The sequence below is a fragment of the Siniperca chuatsi genome, linkage group LG10 (assembly GCF_020085105.1).
Source record: "Siniperca chuatsi isolate FFG_IHB_CAS linkage group LG10, ASM2008510v1, whole genome shotgun sequence".
NCBI classification, from domain to species: Eukaryota; Metazoa; Chordata; class Actinopteri; order Centrarchiformes; family Sinipercidae; genus Siniperca; species Siniperca chuatsi.
In genome coordinates this window covers 3,953,574-3,970,489 of record NC_058051.1, presented here as the reverse complement: position 1 = coordinate 3,970,489, position 16,916 = coordinate 3,953,574, and the positions used below count along the sequence as shown (strand labels likewise).

Sequence of the window (16,916 nt, the reverse complement as noted above, 5' to 3'; positions counted from 1 at the left end):
TATGGCTACCGTGTTTAGTCAAGTTAGTGATTATAATAACCACATTTGATTATCCAACTGTTGCTGACTAATACCATATTTGTGATTATTATTATTACATCATAGCTTCTCAAACTCAAACCCAAACCCAAGGTAAATACATAGTCTGCACACACAATGTGCAGCAAAATAAAGCCCCTTGTCAGTGAAGACATCTCTTCTCTGGAGCATGATTCTTTGACTGGAGTCTAGTCCATATCTGCCACCTCTACCAGCTAAACTGTGAGAGGTCTTCGCCCTCTGTATCAATTACCTTTATGACAGCTATATGCGGTAGGCGATTTGTTAACAGGATTACATTTTGACGGAGCGTTTCCATTTAAACAGGCGCAGCTTTTCTAGCCTTTACGGCACTGCTTTAGCAGGACACTCGCAGACCAATTACATGCGTTGTAAAATCATCTCACGTGATGCTACTCAGCCAATCAAATCTGTGCATTCCAACGAGCATCGCGACTGGAGTCAGTTAGTGAGAGCCACACACACACACACACACACACAGAGGAGTCGGAGAAATAATTTCACATGGCGTGCTCTAAAAAGAGAAAAGTAGACAGCGGAAACACAGCTTTTAATCCAGAATGGACTTACATGTTAAATCTTCCCACAGGCAGTTCAAAGCCACTATGTCTCATATGTTCTGACGCCGTGGCGATTATTATAAAAGCTGCAATGTGAAGCGCCACTACGAGACAAAGCACAGAGCAGCTTTTGAGCAGGTTAACAACAGAAAGTATTGGCAACACATTGCTAAAACCGTGGTCACGGACTGGCAACCCCTGCACATCTGACAGACGGGATGGCCCGTTAAACCTCCGTTCTGGCCCCTCCTGCTCTCTGTGATCACCTGTACTGCGTTTTAATGCAGCAGAATTCATAATATAGTTATTGTCATTTCCATAGCTTTATATGTATGTAAAACAAAAACATGTAAATGACATATGACTATATAGTGAATTCGGCTGTATTAATATAGTAAATTAAATTATATACCATAAAGTATGGTGATCATCCAGAGCGGGAGGGGCCGTCTTGGTTGTCAAATGTGCATTTTGCCGATCTGTGCACGTTTATCAAACAGAGCATTCAGTTTTAACAATCCACACCCGAGGTCTACCAATCCATTCCCTCAGTTTCCCACATCAATTTTATAATATATAATGAGCATTTTACAGACAAAACGATCGATCAGTTTATCAAGGAAATATTTGGCAGAGTAATCAAAAATGATCAATCGTTAGTTGCAGCCCTACTGTGCATATTTTCCACTCCATCATTGACAGAAAAATCCATGTCAGCTATAAAGAGGACCACAGAGAAAATCCTGAATATTTAAAGTGGCATGATTCACAAATAGTTCATATCATTTGTTCATAGTTGTTCATGTTTCTAAAACCACTTCTTAAAGAATTGCCAGGCATGAGTTCAGAGAGTCAGAGGGCTCTTTCCAGATGGTCTTGAGCAGTTTCTGTGTGGCTGACAATGTCGTTGAAGACTGCAGTTGCCTCCACGCACTCTACATTCTTGGGTCTTGTAGGGATCTATAGGAGGAATAACAGGACAGCAGTCTCTTAGTGGTCATTATTGGTCACCGAGGTCCTACAAATGTATGTCAGACCACTTAAAGCAAAACACAACAAAAAACTGAATCTATTAGTGTCAGACAAGTGTCAGGGCTAGTTAATTAGCTACAAATTTAAAGGGTATACTATGACCTCCAGCCATGGGTTTCATCAGACCACAATGTAATCATTTTTTCCATCTAATTTAACTCACACCAATTTAATATACTGAATTTTGAGAAGTAGTTAAGTAGGATGCAAGCCTTGCGGATAAATAGGTAAACTCTGGGTTAAATGACAATTGCGTACAATTGACAGTTTTATTGGTCTGATATGGCCAAAATGCTGGTTACTGCTCAATCTATACACAGATGTTATCACATTACCATATCCCACATTAAGTTTATAACAAAAAATTATTTGATTGGGCACAATCAATTACTCTTAACGGCAGAATGAGTAGGATTTTCCTAAAAAAAAAAACAAAGTATAGACTGTGTGGCGGTGTCTGTATCGGAGACCCTGCCCTCCGGCCGTATTTTCTTAGTTTCGTATTTGAAAATGAAGTGTGGAGATAGGTCTGGCTAAGCGAGACTATGGATGTATAGAGCTGCAGGTCTGTGTGTGTCACACAGGCAGAGCAGAGGACGGTTGCTTCGGCTGCATGTTCACACAAAATGTGGTTCTTCCCGCAGGGTTATGTGGAGGTGTGGCCGTGTTTGTTTGTGCTTTCAATGTAACCGCCATGAAACAAATACTGTTTCATTTCTTGGATTCCCTGCTTTGTTCTCCCTAACACCGCTCCCGCTCTTCATTCACTATCTAGCCACTGCTCTCTCTCTCTCTCTCTCTCTCTGGCTTGTTGAGCCGCCAACTTTGAATCGTGTGTTTACAAAAAGCAACCGATAAATCCTACTCATTCCGCCTTTAAACAAGCAAACAAAAAAGAAACACATGCAAGATGTTATTTTTTGCAGTACCAAACGTATACCTGGTTGCACACAGCTTTTCCAAAGCGTACAAAAGTGGCAAAGTGCTCGCAGTTGAGATTGAAAAGATGATAGTGGAAGTCCTTTTCAAGAAGGGCATCGCGGCGTAATCTCATATCCACAGGTTCTGATGGTGTGAAGGCATGGCGGTTGTTACTGATCAAGATATGGGCTCCTTTCGGGACGTTCACCTCACTAAGAAGCACTCTGCGGATCCTGGTTTCCCCAAGAAGCAGGTCCCCACATACAGGGAAGATTGTTTGCAGGGAAGTACGTATCCTGCTCATCAGTTTCCCCTCATCTAAAGAATAGGACAGTTTACTTTCAGGATGTGCAACAATTTGACAAACAATCTCAGTTTTCAGTCTCCATGAAGAAATATCCTTTAGCTTTTATACCACTGTCAAATAGTTCCATAATACGCCAAACCAGCCATCCTCTCTCTAAAAAAGGCACAACTAACCACATGACATTGTTAACCAATAGCAGGCAGAGTGCAAATTCTGGCAGGAGGCCTGCACACAAACTGCTTTAATCTATCCCCTTTTCGGGACTGTTTTTTAGTTGTGAACACACCGTATTACCCGTGACAACATGAGAGTTTCCCTTCTGATTGTACAGGTGGCTTTAGAGAACTATAGTGCCAGTGTATGTCTTTACACCTTATTTAGGAAATTTGTTGTGAACTATTTTCAGCTGCAGATTAATCCACATTTGGTGCTCTAGTGAGTATTTGGGGCAGCGGGACCGTGAATGTGGGATTGAGGCAAAATAAGCTAGAGTGTGTGTGTTCATGGTGAAGGAACTTAATTTAATTTTTAATTTAACGCGATGGCACAGAGGAATAAACTGTATCAGGCTTTGGTTACACAGACAATACTTGTTAGTAGGATACTTTTATTGTTGGTTTTGGTCTTCTCGTGAGATTTGTTGACAAGAAAAATAAAGAATATTGCGAGCCTTATCCTTTAATAAATCTTTTACTAATGCTTTAGGGATCAGTTATAAGCCAGTAGTAAAGAAGAACGTTTGGGTTGCCAAGCTGTGAAAAATCCCTTTGGCTGGTGTTTAACCTCCTCCAGCATCACATTTGCTTTGTCATTTTATAGCTCTGTAGTTAATCAGGAAAACCCCTCCAATGGTCGACCACTTACCTTCTGGGAAAAGGCTTCAGAACATCTGGGCCAAAATACATTTAATAACAACTCATTAACATTTACAATTTGAAAGATTTGTGTAAGTATCTATTATTAATGAGCTAATATTTACAATTCCAGATGACTAACCTTTGCTGTTCTTATTAGAAAGTGAGAAACATGACATGTGTCCCTTTATTAATGACTTTATTAACATTTCAAACCATTATGGTTTATTAGGAAGTGAGTATTTATTATTATTACTGTTATATTTTAACACCAGTCAAAGGAATTTTTCACAACCTGGCAACACAAGTTTTTCTTATTAAATGGTTTATTGCTGTATACATAATGCTGTATCTATACTGCATTATTAAAGGATTTGTTAACCACTAATACAGCCATTTTATGAAGCCTATAGAGCCTTTCTAAAGGGTGCCTTATTAGAGAATGGTACCATATAAAAACTAGAGACCATCTTGCTATGGGATCACACCAGCCGTGACGCCAAATCAGTGTGTATGGTGCAATGGAACACATGACATGAGAGACATGAGTTTGGTGAGATTCATCCACTATGTCTCGCAGGACAGTTAGGCAGGCAGTAATAATTAGGTAGATTAAAACAAATGTGGGCCAGGGGTGTAAAGTACTCCCTACCCCCCTACTTCCAGCGCTCTTGCTCGGACTACACCCATCTTCGAACTCGGCCTTCATTTTGATCTCAACTACACACCTGTAAAGCTTCGTGACTGCATCTTGCACGTTTGTGACGCTCTCACGTTGAAATAAACACCCGGCAAAGTACTCAAAACCGCTTCTGTGGTAGTTCCCGCTACAGTAGGTGTCTCCAGGACCTCATTTACTACTCTTTACAGGTGACCCATGAGTACTGACTACTCATGTAATAATGTAGTAATGACTACTGAGTGCTCATGGGTCGGAACGTCAACATATTGACGGGCGTCGCGGCTGATGTTGTCCCATCACAAGATGGTCTCTAGTTTCAATTATGATCATATGAGTAACACAAAACACTTACATAATGCGAGTGCCTACATGGTTATAAAATCAGTGGGGCTTTTAATGTCATGGCAGCAATGAAACGTACTAGATGTTGTCCTCACCTGCAACAGCAAAATGGATTACATATCCATCTTCATCATACACTCCCCAATGTGAATATCCCATGGGGTAGGAAAATTCTATCAAGTCTCCAAATTGGGCAGTGGACACAATTCCATCAACCTGCGTTCATTACAAAACATATGACAGTAAATAATAATAAAAGAAGCAGTTTCTGACGCATCTCCACCCTGCTCCACTCCCTATCCAGTCTGAAAGCAGGTTTAGCTGCATTACATTCAGTTCAGGGCAGAGTTGTTGTCACATGTTCTTTAGTAATGGTAAATACTGGTCATCATAGGTGAAACTGATCACCCTTGTTGTTGTTTGTTTGTAAGGCTTGAAAAACTATTTTGATTACATCTAGCTAGTGTTCCTATGCAATGTAATATAATGTAATAATGCAGGATGTGTTTAACAGGGTTCTTTATATATTTCTTTTTGAAGATCCATCACACTTCCATTGGCTGAAGTCACACTGCTATATTAGCACATCTATTACATTAGACTAATAACTTTACATCACATTACTTACAGAATAACAAAGTCTGATGTATTAAGAATACAGGTGCAGCAGCTCTCGTGCTATAAAAGTTGGCTGATCATACTCAATTTTTATTATTATTAATTCTGTGCCATTGCAAGATAAGTCAGAGCTGGTCTTTGTGTTGTTGGTTCTTACCTGCTTCAGATAATCCATAGCTGACTCCTGCTAAATTAGTGTGAGGACTGTGGTAGCTGTTGTAAGGCAGTTTGCCCTTACAGGGTGTGTTGTGAAAGAATCTAGTTTGGGCTGTTATTTATGGACTGTTGGAAGATATTTGAGGGGAAAGCGAGATGGCTGATTGGCTGATACGATTCAATTACCTCAACAGCAATATAAAAATGCTTCTTCAAACAAGAATAACACATCAACAAAGTTACACTTTAGGGAAGTTTATGAAGAACTGTCAACATATCTAGGTTTTTATTTGCACTTAACTGTTTTGAACTTTCTTGAAAATATATTAAAATCAAACTGCATCACTTTTAAAGGAGGGGTAAAGAAATGATAAAACAGACCTGCCAGAAAAAGAAACCCTTGCAGCACAGATGGACAAGTTACAGATTCCCCAGAACATCATGTATCATCTTGAGAGAGACTCATGTGTGAGAATTGTTGAATGGTATGCAAAGCATGATTACAGTATATCCATGGCTGGATTACCCCACCTGGGGGCCCGAGGGCAGAAATGAGCTGCCAGCCCCCACCCATTTCTCCCACTCTCATTGCCTTCAAGTGCCCATCATTTACAGTGCACATTTCATTTATATTTTGCCTGGAGCTCCAACCACTGCTCCTTTGCTGACATACTACCTGGGCCCAGGTATGTGAGTGTCAAATTAATTTGTGAACACAGATTTGTATAGGCTTATGTACCATGTAAGCACAATATCAACAGAAGTAATAATCTTACAACTAGATTTTAACACATTGCCCCTCTAAACGACGGGGCCACAAGATGAACTAATTATCACTGCCTTGAGGCCCATTTAAGTTGAAATTGTGATTAAGTGGTGCATATTGCCATAAATCAAGTGACACACTTGGTCTAGGGCTTTGGGGCCAATGCTCTCTTTGCCCCATTGCTCAGCCAATTTTAATATTGATTATTTACTGATACTGAGTGTGATCTCATATATGTTTTTTAAACCCTTTCCTACACAATATAGCTCCACAGTGCATATTTAGGCTGCGGTTAGCCCACATTAAAATTAGTAAAGCAGTTTGGGAGTGGGGAGCATTCCAGGACGCTGCTAGGGATGAGGGTGGGCCTTCTATGTATCTAGACTGAGGGGTCCGTTGTTTCTGTCCATGGTTACTTGCCCTGATGGATTCTGCTGAGAAGCTGCGATAAGTGGCCTCCTTGTCTCTGATTTTTTTGGAATGTACATATAGTGATTGTTGTAATGATTCAGGTTAAAAGGTTAAATGAACAGGACAGTATTACTTATAGTTGCCAAACTGTATGGCCATGCTGCTGCTAACACAGCGAAACGTTGAAGGCTGCACCTCCCAGTACTGGATGGGATTATTGAAAAGACTGATGCCGTTATATGATGTCCTCTTCCTGCTGAAGGCCTTAGGGCAGAAGTCATTCACATCCACGCTGCTGATGTTGTTAGGAGTGCAGGTAGACCACCTAGTAGAACACACAAATATACGTCCTCATAATCTCTGACTGCAGCAATGTTTCACAAGCAGCCTTCTGTTAAAGCACAATCTATTGATCCATTTATTATAGTATCCATATTAATATAATGCAGAGTCATACGAAATTTGATCCCCAAATGACACATGTGTCTGGTCACTAAACTGGACATTGATCATTACATCTCTGCCATACTTGTATAATTGTGCAATATTCTGTGTACTACTCCTGTGCAATATTTCGTTTTCCTGTTAGTTTTTCCTATTTATGGATAATATACCTCCATTACTGCTGTGCAATATCTTAATAACCTCAATAAGCTACACTTAACTCGACAGTACATACACCACTACTTATTACTTATATTATTACATTGTATTATTATACAGTAGTATCATCATCAACCGGTAAACCTCACACTTATTTTATCTTATACTTATACCCACCTGGTACTTAATTTATTTTCTGACCTGTTTTTATAGTGTTTTTATAGTGTATTGTATTATATTTTTTGCTAGTACTTTCTCCTGTGTGCACTGACGTAAAGGCGAGCTGCTGTAACAAAGAGTTTCCCTTTGGGGATCAATAAAGTATTTCTGATTCTGATTCTGATTCTGTGTCTGGCTCTGGTTCTGCCTAAACTATCAGTAGGATAGGATAAAGTTACTGTATTTTTTTGGTCCAACAGTATTTTCTGTTTTTTGTTGGTGCATGTCCTCCTCACCTGCAGGTGCTTCATCTCTGGCAGACTAGCAGGCACATGGGACAGCAGGTTATTATCCAAATGAAGTTCACGGAGATTCTGCATATAATACAGGCTGCCATGCTCAATATGGCGGATCTGGTTGTGCCCAAGGCCCAGCCTATACAGGAGGCAAATGCATACGCATATACAATGATATAAACACACACAGTTAGGGGAATATTTACAATCTAATTGTGTTTGTCCTTATTTACTAAAGGACTGCACCAAGGTTTTGTGCAGGTAAAATGGAAGACAAGGGGCACCACTGAAAAATTCTTGGAATGGAAATATATACAAATGGCTGCTGCCCCTTATCACTGCTGAGACAGAGAGACCATAGCAGAGAGAGAGAGAGAGAGAGAGAGAGAGATTTAATTGTCATTTCATTGTCATTTACTCACTTACCTGTACAACTGTCCACATTGTATCAGGTCTTCTAACTCGATGGCCTGAATTTGATTGTGATCCAGATGTAACTCATTTAGATTATTAGGTAGATCTGATATGTGGGAAAAAAGCAGACATGGTCAGTTAAGTCGATATTTCTTGCATACTTTTCAAGCACCAGACAGCCTCACCACTTTTTGCTCACCCACTGACCCCAGCTCTGCACAAAAAGGTGACATCTGATCACGAATCCTGTGGGTCCCATGCATCCTGCACGATTTCTTAGAGACGGGGTGACTATTATTTTGTATCATCAGGATTCGGACAGGACAGGACACGACCCAGCCTTATATCTATTGCGTAGATCAATTTAAATTGAGAAAATCTGTTTTACAGGCACATGTTCAGAAATTGTCATCGTCAATTTTTTTTTGACTACCCAGGTTCTTTAGATGAAAGGTCTTTACAGTCAACATGGGAACCAAAGGTTACCAGGTTTTATGACGTTGACTGTCCCATTCCACTCAGACCAGCAGAGTCACGTTCAAATTTCATTAAAGGGCCTTTCCAATTTTAGCTTGTCATGTTTAGAACTACTCAACCAGGGAAAACTGTTGTCTGAAGTCTTCTGTGGCTCTGGAGGAGCTCTGTAAAATCTGACAAAATAACCCTGATGATGCCATGGTGATGCTACACATTTATTACAAAAAGCCTTTGTTACAAACTGGAAGAGTTGCGTTTAAACGATGTGGGTGTTGGTTCACTAGGCAGAGAAGTTCTAATGAAAAGATGCTACAGAGTTGCATTATGGGAAGCTCCAGTGTTATTAGACCCATACTAGGGGCTAAAAGTCAGGATATTGCAGCCTCTGCTGCTTTGATTTTAACCATTCTTTTTTTTTTTAAAGCTGTCTTTCTCAGTTCATTTTCAATGAGTATCTCTGGTTACCTCTTCTCTACTCAGTACTTTCCTTCCAAAAGATCTGTCTATCTCTGCATTCAACATTTATTGAATTCCTTTATCAGTTCTTTCATATAATTTTTCCATGATCACGAATATTATCAGGCCACGATGAACTCCTTCTCTTACAATTTAGGTTGATCTCAGGGCTGAGGCTTGTTCTGCTGTTGCTCTGTTCTATCAGTCAGTCAGCATGTATGAGAATGTCAGCCAATGCTTAAAATGCAATGTAAGCATAGTAGTTAAGTGAGCTTTTACCTTTTGGAATGCCTGTGAGTTTAGCCTCTGAAATCCGCAGGAATTTCAGTTTAAGTCCATCAAATGCACCGGGCTCCAAACCACTGTTCCTGATGGGATTGCGACCCATCTCTATGTTAAAAGAAAATAATAAACAATTAACTTTCAAAATTTGTCAAATTTACAACCTACAGTGTGTACAATTTGAAAAGACACTGCATGTTGAGAAAACAGTACCCACAATAAAACTGTACGTGTTAATGTAGGAAGAAAGTCTCACCAATACAGTTCATGCTGAGTAGACCAGAGAATGTCCCTGATGCTACTTTCTTGATGCGATTGTCATGGATACGCAGCTCTTGCAGAGAGGGGGGCAGATTCTTGGGAACAGTGGTCAGCAGGTTGTGGGACAAATAGAGCTTGTGCATGCGCACAAGGGGCTGGAAGGCACGTGGGTGGACCTTAGAGATCAGATTGTTCACCAACACCAGAGCCTGCCACAAATATTAAATAGACAGAAGAAGGTCAGTGGAGTCTAAGAGGTTAGAGTTCAGCAGAACTTGTTTTACTCCAAGGGTAATAAAAATATTTGTGGTAAAGCTGAGGTCTACTACTGGGACTTAAACGATAAGTTTAGTTTTTTGATTTATTTCTATCTTAATACAATACTCACATCCTATATGAATGTAGAAAGAGTTATTGGTCTCTGCACACGACAGCACTGTAAAAAATGGGGGATAAAATAAACCAGCCCTTGTTCTGTAAAAATGCATCCTCAAGTTTATCTGAAGTTAATATGAGGCTTCAGCAGTCTGAGTTAGACAAACCAAGTGGGGAACTTCCAAAGTTACATATTTTTAGAACAATGTTCTCGCTGTGTTTCCACAGACAATGTTGCCTTGCTGGCCTGTTACGAGGACAAGGAGGTAGACAATAAACAGAAGATAAATTTAAAGATTGCTTTTAATAACTCTAACTGCCAAACGAGAAGTGTGGATTTTGTCCTCTATTTCTTACAGTGAAGGTCACTCTTTGAAGGAACTGTATCTCCTCACAGTCAATATAGACCATCCTATGAGGATGTGAAAAGTATAATTTACACTTAACCCAGCTATCCAAAGTAGATATACTTAAGGATAAACGAGGATGAACATTAAAAGTTAATAAAGGTATGACATCTTTAGTATATCTGTAGATCGATTACCATTTTGCATCATTCAATAATACAATTCAGTCTTTCAAATTCACATTTTTTTGATATTCCCAAATAAGGACAAATGTTAAAGAAAATTTGCTACATCGTGACCATCTCGACCACCCATCTTTATAAAAAAATGTCACCTTCTTCCTCCAGACTCATTGTTGTTCCATCCATCCAGATAAGTCATAGACTGATTCAATATTAGGTTATTCATAGACTATATTACTCTGTAGACTATAGACTATAAAAAACGTAACTGTGTCTTCCCATCACTGTCCATTGTGTAGCTCTGCTGTATCGCTGGCACGTTTTGATGATGACATGATGCAGTGGTGTGAAAAAGTGTTTGCCCCCTTCCTGATTTCTTATTTTTTTGCATGTTTGTCACACTTAAATGTTTCAGATCATCAAACAAATTTTAATATTGGTCAAAGATAACACAAGTAAACACAAAATGCAGTTTTTAAATGAAGGTTGTTATTATTATGGGAAAACTAAATCCAAACCTACATGGCCCTGTGTCAGAGAGCCAACACAGACACCACCAGCTCCACCCACTGCAATCAGCAGATCGCACTCACCTGAGTATTGTTTACACACCTGCCACTAATCATCCACTCCACACTATATAGTCTCACTCCCCCGGTTCACTCACTGTCTGGTCTCAAACCTCTTACGAGAACTCAACCCGACCACAGTATCTATTGACAACCACTTTGGACTTCTCCGTTGTGTGTTTCGTCAGCTCCCGGCTCTCCTGTCTCCCGTCTTCTCCAGTGGATCCTACTACCAGCTCTACCTCAAGATAAGATCCATAGACTTTCCTAGCTTTGCCCCTCATATCTCCCGTCATTGCTTTTCTCTGTCTGGCTGTTCTAATAAACTCCCTCGTCACAGTACTAACCTCTGTGTCCCGTGTCTACCTGCTGACACCCTGTGTGAAAAAGTGATTGCCCCCTAAACCTAATAACTGGTTGGGCCACCCTTAGCAGCAACAACTGCAATCAAGCGTTTGCGATAACTTGCAATGAGTCTTTTACAGCGCTGTGGAGGAATTTTGGCCCACTCATCTGTGCAGAATTGTTGTAATTCAGCCACAATGGAGGGTTTTCGAGCATGAACTGCCTTTTTAAGGTCATGCCACAGCATCTCAATAGGATTCAGGCCAGGACTTTGACTAGGCCACTCCAAAGTCTTCATTTTGTTCTTCTTCAGCCATTCAGAGACCCCACAACAACTTCCAAAGAACTGCAGGCCTCACTTGCCTCAGTTAAGGTCAGTGTTCATGACTACCACATTATATGTTCATACATATTATAATGAACTGCTCTTTTTTTTCTTCTTTTTTAAAAAAAAAAAAAAGTGGCCTGGCTCCTAAAGACAAACTGTTCCATAACCAAGCTAGAGCTATAGTACATCTTTGAATTTACTTGATTCGTGATCCCATCAATCCAGAAACCCATTTGCAACCACTGCTTCAATTTGAATGATGTATCCCTGCTTTGTATAGTTGTTTGCAACATGCAGACCCTACATTTGTGACAAGATCTATCTTCACAGAGCAAAAGCCATCAATTTAATGGCCACTAAACCGGGCCCTCCTACAGCAGAGTTTTTTTTTTTATAGAGAATTGAGGAACATTTTTCACAGCAGTCAGCACAGAGTTGGGGATAATCATAGTCATCAGGTCTGTGGAAGTTGATGTGTAGCTCCGACTCTCTTGCTAGGATTTGGGAGCCCATTTATGAGCTGTGATCTTATAACAGGCTACAGCACAGAATTTACCAACACACACGCACACACACACACACACACACACACACACACACACACACACACACACGCACGTCTGTCAAAATGACCTGGTCATCTTCAGGTGCTCTGCTTTGTGTACTGGCTCAAGGAGATATAATTCATTATACGAAAGGAAAGACTCCATCTGCACAAACCCAACACAAAGAATACATCTGAAAGAATATGGGTGCCTGTCTTGGTAATAGTATGGGTCGTGTTGAAGACCGCACACAGGTCCGAGGCACAAATGCTGTATAATGACCACCATGAATGGGAATGTTCATTATACTTGGCAGCATTTGTGCCTCTGACCTGTGTGCGGTCTTCAACATGACCCATTTTTTTGTGTCACTTCCCCTTGCCCCTGAGATATAAGCACTGTGATAATACAACCTATCTGTGTTATCTTCTTGACTGTCTGGCAGCATTTTTGTTCTGCCAGTGTTCCATTTAGCTGTTTGTTTTCATTCCTTTTTGAAATATGCTTTATCACTGTAAAACTGAAAACTGTAACTAGAATTTTATTTCTAAGTTAATATTCCAGTCATCTGTCTCTGTATTACAGAATACAATGTGATGCTGACCTATTGGTCAAAAGTATGGGAAAAATACATTTTTCTATGATCCAAAAAAGACCCACTGTAGTTAATCGGGTTCTTACATAGAGGTTGCTCAGTCCCTTAAAGTCGTTCTCTCTGATCTCTGTGATCTGGTTGCCCTGGAGGTCCAGCAGTCTGGTATCAGGAGGAATGTCGAAGGGCACGTAATGTAAACCTTTAGAGAAATACAAAGTAGATGAGCTAAACCAAGAGCCACTTGCACTTGTAATGATACACTATTCACAACTTCAAACGTATTACTCTCTGAAATTGGTGTTTCCTGACAGATCACCTAATTAAAAGTCAAATTGTTACCCTTCAGCAAGAGCGGTCTGTCTGAAAGCATTTTAAAATGAAAGGCATATTCTGTAATCAGACAAACATCAAGCAATGTTTTGTGGCCTTTGGTTGGCGTGAGTATGCAGAACTTTATTGAGTATATACTTTGCTACAAAAAGGGAACGTAGACAGGGAAGATGGAGCTGAGACATGTGCACAAACAACTTTTAGATATTCACTCACCCAAGTCAGAGCACTGCACTATGTTGAGGTTGCACTGGCATCCAAATGGGCATGATGGGTGTTCAACATGGAAAATATCTTGGAAGGCTGATCCCTCTTCTTCATCATTCATCATCATTATCAAGCTCTCAACATCAACAGTCTTACCCAGATGTAGGAGGCCTTTCTGCTGGAAGGGCAAGACGATGGAGGGGACGGGTGACGGTGTTACATACACCACGAGAAACAGAACTAAGATGGGATGCATGACTGGACCACTTGTCTGGAAATATAACACAAACATGGAAAAAAGTGTTTATATATTCATACATATTTTAATCAACGGCTTTTTTTTTTCTTTTTTTTTTACAAAAACTTGGGCTGATGCATTCTTTGCGCTCCCATAGACAAACTGTTCCATAACCGAACTACAGCTACAGTACATTTTGCTCCAAATATGAATCTACTTGATTGGTGCTGTGTACAAAAACAAAATACAGTCCAGAAACCTATTTGCAGCCACTGCTTCATTTGAATGATATATCTCTGTATCCCATAATGTATACCTGCTTTGTATAGTTGTTTGCAAAATACATTTGTGACAAGATCTATCTTCATAAAGCAAAAGCCATCAATTTAATGGTTAGAACTAAAAAGCCACAAATGATGGTGTAGTGAGGAGATGCGGTCTTCAGTCAGGGCACATGACATTTGATATCTTGAGTTTGCTCCCTCAGTTCAGAGACAAATGTTTTTTTGAATTTAAAACGCTCACATACACAGAATAAGATATAGTTCGTTCAAAAATAGAAAATACCTTATTGAATCTTGTCTTGATGAGACATGCACGGAACAAGGTTCAAGCAGTACAACAGAAGAAAAGTTGTGTCAGTAGCCAAACGATGTTCTGAATTTATATTTAGATCGTCCATTCCATCCATATCTGTTTTAAAATCTGAAAACTGATAACGTATAACAAAGTTTGTATATCAGGTCCAGTACAGTATATTTTAAACCTTTAATTCCCGTATTTGAATGACAGAAGCATGTAGCGTGTTAGCATGCTAACATTTTCTGCAAAGCACTAAACACAGAGTACAGCTGCGGCTGATGGGAATGTCATTAGTTTTCCAGGTCATGAACCAAAATATTAGACAAATTAAAATTTTGACCTGATGATGGCGCTGGATGAAAAGTCAGAGGATCATTAAAGTTATTGCAATTCATCCTGAGGGGGACATGAATGTCTGAACCAAATTTTTTATCACAATTCAACCAATAGTTGTTGAGACATATCTGGACCAAAGTGGCGGACCGACCAACCGGCCAACATTGCCACCCCAAGAGCCGTGCTTCTAACATGGCTAAAGAGAGCGAGTCAGACAGCCAGTTTGATGACATTCAAACAGTATGTGAGCCACCTTTATGAAACACCCTATAGTGGATTGGATGAAAATGTGTAAACACACTACCTAACAATCAATCAGCTCACTGAACAAGAATTTGTCATCATGCCTACAAGATCCACACGGTAAAAAGTACAGTTTACACAAAATCAGAATCAAATTCCAGATACAAATCAATAGTTCAGTAATTTTCACAACTGTTCATACAAATGCAGAACAGGGAATTCTAATTCAGGACACATAATTCAGATTCATCGGGCAATTCACCAAGCAACTTTAATAATTCAGTACATTTGGTTGTTTGTTTTCAGTTAAGTTATTATTCTACCATCCTCAATTCATTTTCAGATGACATGAGCTTAAATGAGAATATAGGCGTCTTCACTGAGCTCCAGATCCTGTGTGTATGCCACGTGTTGCGGACAGCTTGCCCTCCACTGTGTTCTTGTCTGCAGGGTGAAATTCCCACACCCTTTACCACAGCAAGGCCCACAAGAAGCCACTAAACCAGGCCCTCCTACAGCAGAGTTTTTTATAGCACAACTCCAGAGAACTGAGGGCCATTTTTTTTTCACAGCAGTCAGCACAGAGTCGGGTCTCTGGAAGCTGATGTGCAGCCCTGAGTCTCTTTCTAAGATTTGGGGGGCCCAATAAATGAGAGGCAGGGCATTTATCAGCTGTGATCTCTTCACAAACTTGCATGTTGCATCTATACATATTGTTTATAACAGGCTGCAGCAGAAGATTGATACTGAATTTACCAACACACACACATTTTCAACTCTTATTAAATTATAAGAAGAATGACAAACAAAATGTATTAGCATAAAGAAACAAAGTAGTTTTGCAATGATTATGAATTATGTATTGGTTTATGGCTGGCATGAACCTATACATAATTAAAGTTTGTTGAGCATAATTTTTCATAAATGTAAGTAATTACTGGAGTCGCCCTGTAGAAATAAAAAGGCCTTGAAGTATACATACCATATCCGCTCCAGCCAACAAAACAACACTCACAATACAATGTAGTGCTCCACTCAAATAATGGACAGGTCGTACGCCCTCGTTACTTCTTCATCTTGCTGACTGAGGTTCATACAGTCCTCCTGCACAGAGAGACAATAATGCTGCACAGAGAGAGAGAGAGAGAGAGAGAGAGAGAGAGAGAGAGAGAGAGAGAGAGAGAGAGAGAGGGAGAGGGCAGGGCAGGGCTGTATTTAAATCAGGACAAAATGTTAAGTTACACACTGAATGAGACAACAATCAGGTTGTTCAACATAACACCTCATTATGACTTATGAATTTGCTCTCAGGATCATCAAAATATTCACCAACCAGTGAGAACAGGAACAGATTAGAACGGGGGCAGAAGTGTCGGACCATAATGACCCTAAACCAACACATAAAAACAAGTGTTGGTTTAGGGTCATTATGTTTAGATTACAGCATGCAGAAAAAACGTTCTGGGTGAACACACGAGCACCTTCAGCTGTAGACTGATACCACTGAGATGAGACTGCCCATCAGTCTCCACTCTCACTGATGGACAGGATTATTATCATGCAAGACCTAAACTCAGTCCACTGTTTCTGATCCTATTCTTACTGTTTCAATTTCATTTTCTACTTGCAGTGTGACTCCACACAGCTCATACAGTGTTTTTTCATTTTTCAACATCCATTCATACTATGCTTATAATTTATAATATAGTAAGACAGGTGCACCTTACCAAGCTCAGTTAAAGTTCAATCAGTAATCTTCATGATTTCTATTGATGTTTAATTGATGCTCTCAAACTTTAAAATCTGTTCCTTTCCCTGCTGCTGTCAGCTGTCATTTCATTGTCGCATCCAGTGAGCTCATTGGGAATCAAGCTCCACATCACATCCATCCAGATCTTTAGCTATGCTGTTCTTCACACTATATCAAATAAATTCATTATTTAATAACTCTTTAAGCCCTTCTTGTCATATCATAGTAGTGAGGTTGACGGGTAACCAGCAGAGACTCCAGGAAGTCACTACGACCGGCAAAGAAAT

General features: G+C 39.9%; 1 protein-coding gene and 1 pseudogene across 2 annotated transcripts; both read right to left on the bottom strand.

Moving 5' to 3' along the window:
- Positions 1-591: 591 nt before the first annotated feature.
- On the bottom strand, positions 592-5,629 carry LOC122882985 (phospholipase A and acyltransferase 2-like). Of its 2 annotated transcripts, none has more exons than XM_044211002.1 (4): positions 5,534-5,629; positions 4,854-4,974; positions 2,582-2,891; positions 592-1,580 (listed from the first exon to the last, which is right to left on the bottom strand). In XM_044211002.1, coding segments are annotated over exons 1-4 (450 nt in total). In that variant the 5' UTR covers positions 5,552-5,629; the 3' UTR covers positions 592-1,579. The 2 variants fall into 2 exon arrangements, with proteins under 2 accessions (XP_044066937.1, XP_044066936.1); XM_044211001.1 differs by having other exon boundaries at positions 2,593-2,891.
- Positions 5,630-5,771: 142 nt separating this feature from the next.
- LOC122882976 lies at positions 5,772-16,019 on the bottom strand (annotated as a pseudogene).
- Positions 16,020-16,916: the final 897 nt, after the last annotated feature.